Source organism: Diaphorina citri, unplaced genomic scaffold (assembly GCF_000475195.1).
Source record: "Diaphorina citri unplaced genomic scaffold, Diaci psyllid genome assembly version 1.1 scaffold1023, whole genome shotgun sequence".
NCBI classification, from domain to species: domain Eukaryota; kingdom Metazoa; phylum Arthropoda; class Insecta; order Hemiptera; family Psyllidae; genus Diaphorina; species Diaphorina citri.
Genome location: NW_007378453.1, coordinates 141,698 through 147,629, shown reverse-complemented (window position 1 = coordinate 147,629; position 5,932 = coordinate 141,698). Strand labels below are relative to the sequence as shown.

General features: G+C 38.5%; 1 protein-coding gene across 1 annotated transcript in view; it reads left to right on the top strand.

The window, feature by feature from the left end:
• The first annotated feature begins 371 nt into the window (after positions 1 to 371).
• Positions 372 to 5,932, top strand: part of LOC103513772 (importin-5) — a 15,473-nt gene continuing 9,912 nt past the window's right edge. The window contains exons 1-7 of the mRNA XM_026826877.1: positions 372 to 521; positions 1,138 to 1,299; positions 1,742 to 1,907; positions 2,608 to 2,638; positions 4,804 to 4,884; positions 5,383 to 5,479; positions 5,584 to 5,710. Coding sequence (XP_026682678.1) covers positions 417 to 521; positions 1,138 to 1,299; positions 1,742 to 1,907; positions 2,608 to 2,638; positions 4,804 to 4,884; positions 5,383 to 5,479; positions 5,584 to 5,710 — 769 coding nt within the window. The 5' untranslated portion in view covers positions 372 to 416. The remainder of the gene's footprint in view (positions 522 to 1,137; positions 1,300 to 1,741; positions 1,908 to 2,607; positions 2,639 to 4,803; positions 4,885 to 5,382; positions 5,480 to 5,583; positions 5,711 to 5,932) is intronic.

The following is a 5,932-nucleotide window of genomic DNA, read 5'->3' as shown; positions in this document are numbered from 1 at the left end:
TACCCACACTTGAAGGAGGTACCACTGATATTTATCTAAAGCTGAGGCCTGTTCCACAAATGACTGCATGCCTCACTTTTTACTCCATCCATAGAAATCAATCACAAAGATACAATTTTCTCCTAAGAGTGTACCTAGTGGAAAGTTAGGAGTGGGATAAGAAGGGTAGCTCTCTCAAAATATGAAGATATTTCTTTGTGATGAAGATGATTATTTTGTGGGTGAACATCTCTGTACAATGTTTATTGTAGAAACTAAATATTTTTTAAAATCAATGTTTTTGCTGCTTTATCACAAAGTTTGATGTTCTACCTATAACTTTTATGATCAAGTTATTCAGAAAGTAATTTTGAATTTTCTCACCATTTCAGGAAACCTATGCTACATTGCCTCCTGAATCCAAAATTGTCTTCCTTATGAACATCATCCAAGATGCAGGAAGAAGTGTTGAGGAACGTCAAATGTCGGCTGTGTTGCTTCGTAAAATTTTCTCCACTGATTTTATTGAAATCTATTCCAAAGTAAGTACCTACCTACCTATTTTTTTATTATTATTATTATTTTTTTTATTATTGGTTAATTATTCATAAGCCTTGGCAATGAAAAAGAAAGCTCCTTCTTGTGTTTAACCCAGTAAGACCAAAAACTATTTTTCCCTTGATTTTTTTCTTTTTTTAAATGTAAAAGAAAACATACTCCTCCAAATATTTTTGCCAATCTACTTAAATCAGAACAAAAGAGCATCTTTTTGACAATCTATTTTATCAGTTTCAACACGTATACCTAGTGTCTAGCCATCTGGAGGCAAAATCTACTGACACGTGTTTGGTGTTACATATATGTAATGCCAGGACTTGAAAGGTTAAACTAACCATATAACAACATTGGTCACTGCTCAAATTGTGAAAGCTCCCTTTTGCATTTAACCTAACCTTATAATAACACTGGTCACTTCTCATTTTTTTGTGACAGTTTCTTTTTGTACCTAGCAATTTTCCAGTGATGGGACTTCTGAACAAGTACCTACCATGTCTTTTTTTTTTTTCAATTCCTTTTCCCACCTCAGGGTTCTAGAAATTTAATCACTTGTAAAAATGTAATTTCTAATTTTCCCCCCATTCTTGTTATTTGTTACAGTTAGCAGTGAACGATCAGAACAATCTCAAGTCACAAATCATTCTCCTCCTCCAAACATGTGACAATGACAACATTAGACGCAAAATTTGTGACGCTGCAGCTGAAGTGGCCAGAAATCTGATTGATGATGCCGGCAACAATTTGTGGCCAGAATTTCTACAGGTGAGATTGACTCACATGCCTTCAGACACACTCCATTCGTCAAGGGTCTAGGTATTACCTTGGCCTTGGGATCAATTTAATTTGAAGAAACCATTTACTGATTGTGTGATTCTTCAAACGGTGTTAATTTTATTCTTTATCAGAACAATCTCAAGTCACAAATCATTCTCCTCCTCCAAACATGTGACAATGACAACATTAGACGCAAAATTTGTGACGCTGCAGCCGAAGTGGCCAGAAATCTGATTGATGATGCCGGCAACAATTTGTGGCCAGAATTTCTACAGGTGAGATAGACTCACATGCCTTCAGACACACTCCATTTGTCAAGGGTTTAGGTATTACCTTGCCCTTGGGATCAATTTAATTTGAAGAAACCATTTACTGATTGTGTGATTCTTCAAACAGTGTTAATTTCATTTTTTTTTTCTACACTCTCCAGTTTCTGTTCCAATGTGCCAACTCTGACAACACCACACTGAAAGAATCGGCTCTGCGCCTGTTCACTTCCGTGCCAGAAATATTCGGAAACCAAGAGTCCACATACTTGGTCGTCATCAAGCAGATGTTACAGCAGTGTCTCCTCCCACCCAACCCTTACAGTGTAAGTTAGCTAGAAACACTACCATCATGTCATATTACGGGAAACCAAGAGTCCACATACTTGGTCGTCATCAAGCAGATGTTACAGCAGTGTCTCCTCCCACCCAACCCTTACAGTGTAAGTTAGCGAGAAACACTACCATCATGTCATGTTTCATGAACTTGGATCACATCACATTACATGAACTCAGGAGTCAGAAAGTTGTACCTAGTTCAAAGTTTTCCCATAGTATTCAGTTAGGCAATCAAGATAGCCACACTACTATGACGTGACGTAACGTGATAGTAGTGTGTTCTACCTTTATTATAGGTATTCAGTGTCGTCTACCTATGCATTTATGACACATTGATTTTTCTTGAATCCAATAGTTTGAAGACAAGATCATGAAATGCAATTAGAAATGTGTATTGGTAGGCACATGTTTCTTACCCAAAACATGTTCCCAACTCCGTGTTAGGTACCGGAATCCAAGATGAAGGGAACTGTTACAAAGGAGGTTCTCGAAATTGAAGGGAGAATGACAAGACAGGATAGGAGAAAGCTAGCTGTTCAAGAAAAACCTTTTTTGTGTTTGCCCAAAGTTTGCCCAAGGTGGCAATCAAACCCGTGATATAGCACTCACAAGGCACTTGTGCTACCCTCAAAGCTAACCAGACTGGCCAATTGACTCAAATTTCAATCTAGTTTGTTTGTCCCCCCTTTAGGTCCAAGCACTACAGCTCAAGTTCTAGCCTGGTAATTTAGAGAACGTGGGTTCAAGGCCCAGTCAAAGCATGGAATTTTATCCTGAATCATTTGATATAACACCATTGTAGTTTAATAGTAAAAAAAGAAGACAGTAAGTGGATATTAGGTAGGTATTATTGCATAAATCTATTTACTATTGACATGACATGCCAAGGAAAACAACAATTAGGTAACTCTCGGTTATAAATGTCATAGTCGGCATTGTATTGCTGGCAATACTTGCCTGACAATAGTGACCCAAGTAGTTGAAGACACCGAAGTTAAGCTACGTCGCGCTTGGTTAGTATCCGGATGGGTGACCATCTGGGCAATCGCGTCCTGCTGGCTTTTCCCAGCCCCCAATGGAGGGTAAGACCCCGTCACTAAAAAATTTAGCAGCTGTAAAGTGAAGTATGTTGTTTGACTATTTTTTTTCCGTACCCAGTATTTTAAATCAATAGCTTTTTGACTTACCCTATCAATTACCAATTTCTTTCTAATTCTCTACCCATACTTCTCATTTTATTTTTCTATTATGCATTCAAATTTCTCTATTTTATGTACCTAACGAAAATTTATTCTTGATCTCTCTATTTTCAACTACGTTTATTTTTTATCTATTCTTTTTGTGATATTGCTTGAGGTTAGACTTAATTCTATTGTTTATGAAATTTAAATAATTTAAAAAACCCATGGCGGATTTTGTCAATAACTTCATCTAAAATTTCAGGAATGGAAGTTTTTATGCCTAAGGAGGAGTCATTAAAAAGATATACGGTTTAAAAACCTCCTCTTTTCAAACAATATTGATCTCTCTTTGAACTTTGTTTTATTTAAATTTGTGTTAGGGTAAGCCATATAGTTATCTAAAGCTGAGGCCTGTTCCACAAATGACTGCATGCCTCACTTTTTACTCCATCCATAGAAATCAATCACAAAGATACAATTTTTTTTCTGCTAAGAGTGTACCTAGTGGAAAGTTAGGAGTGGGATAAGAAGGGTAGCTCTATCAAAATATGAAGATATTTCTTTGTGATAAAGATGATTATTTTGTGGGTGAACATCTTTGTACAATGTTTATTGTAGAAACTAAATATTTTTTATAATCAATGTTTCCTGCTTTACCACAAAGTTTGATGTTGTACCTCATCTAAAGCTGAGGCCTGTTCCACAAATGACTGCATGCCTCACTTTTTACTCCATCCATAGAAATCAATCACAAAGATACAATTTTTTCTCTCTCCTAAGAGTGTACCTAGTGGAAAGTTAGGAGTGGGATAAGAAGGGTAGGTCTCTCAAAATATGAAGATATTTCTTTGTGATAAAGATGATTATTTTGTGGGTGAACATCTTTGTACAATGTTTTCCCGCGAGCCACGGCCGAGCACGCCCGAGGCCACCGGAATTACAACCGACACGTCAACTAGACTAGCGGAATCCCTACACCCCCTCCCTCTTCCCCTATGTTAAACCTATTTTGAATAACCAACTACCCTATTTCAATAACCAACCTAAAACCCATTTCAATTACTAGTAAATCCCTATTTCAATAACCTTAAAACCTTATTTCAATTACTAGACGAAGTTATACGGTTTAAAAACCTCCTCTTTTCAAACAATATTGATCTCTCTTTGAACTTTGTTTTATTTAAATTTGTGTTAGGGTAAGCCATATAATTATAGTCGTTGACACTTGGTAGTACGAGTATAGACTTTCTACAGCTCAAGTTCTAGCCTGGTAATTTAGAGAACGTGGGTTCAAGGCCCAGTCAAAGCATGGAATTTTATCCTGAATCATTTGATATGACACCATTGTAGTTTAATAGTAAAAAAAGAAGACTGTAAGTGGATATTAGGTAGATATTTATGGCATAAATCTATTTACTATTGACATGACATGCCAAGGAAAACAACAATTAGGTAACTCTCGGTTATAAATGTCATAGTCGGCATTGTATTGCTGGCAATACTTGCCTGACAATAGTGACCCAAGTAGTTGAAGACACCGAAAATAAGCAACGTTGCGCGTGGTTGGTATCCGGATGGGTGACCATCTGGGCAATCGCGTCCTGCTGGCTTTTCCCGGCCCCCAATGGAGGGTAAGACCCCGTCACTAAAAAAATTAGCAGCTATAAAGTGAAGTATGTTGTTTGACTCTTTTTTTTCGTACCCAGTATTTATAGGGGCAAGACCATTCTGCCCATCATTATGAACACGGTGCCTGATATGTTGGCCAACCCTGACTGGAAATACAGGTAATATCATCCACCGAACGAAGCGAACTCTTAGGTTTTGCTGTGCTTGTTGTAGTAGTAGCAGCAGCAGCAGCAGCAACAGACTAGTGTTCATGTCCACACTCCTTCACCTCTTTCAATTTCTGGAGAAGTCATGAAATACAATATGTAATCACGGAATTTCATTTCGGGAATAGCGTATAACTATAAAGCCTGGGTTAGTCAAAGACTTCACTAACTATCCCTTTTATTTTTTATTTTCTTTCTTTATTTTATTATTATTATTTTTTTTAATTGAAGCAAGGTTTTTATTTGAAATTCCAATGTATTCTGTACCAAATTTATAAGACCTTGTTTAGACTGCGGGAGTAAAGGGACTTTTCAGTCTCATTTCGGCAGTAGAAAGCATACAGACCTTGTTTAGACTGCGGGAGTAAAGGGACTTTTCAGCCTCATTTCGGCAGTATAAACAGGGTATATTCTATTCTATTCTATTTTCATATTTTCTCTCCCCCGCAGGCACGCGGCTCTCATGGCCATTTCGAGTGTGGGCGAGGGTTGCCACAAGCAGATGGAAGTCATGCTAGACTCGGTCACCGAGGGGGTGCTACGCTACATCACCGACCCGCACCCTCGAGTACGCTACGCCGCTTGTAACAGGGTTGCCACAAGCAGATGGAAGTCATGCTAGACTCGGTCACCGAGGGGGTGCTACGCTACATCACCGACCCGCACCCTCGAGTACGTTACGCCGCTTGCAACGCGCTAGGTCAAATGAGTACGGACTTTGCGCCCGTGTTTCAGAACAAGTATCACGACAAGGTCATACCTGGCCTGCTTATGGTGAGTAATTAGAGTAATGCGCTAGGTCAAATGAGTACGGACTTTGCGCCCGTGTTTCAGAACAAGTATCACGACAAGGTCATACCTGGCCTGCTTATGGTGAGTAATTAGAGTAATGCGCTAGGTCAACTGAGTACGGACTTTGCGCAGATCAAAGAGAAATGGCTGTAGTAGTCTTGAGGTCATTATCTTGGTCAAAGGTCATTTATCTTGAAAAAATTTGGCT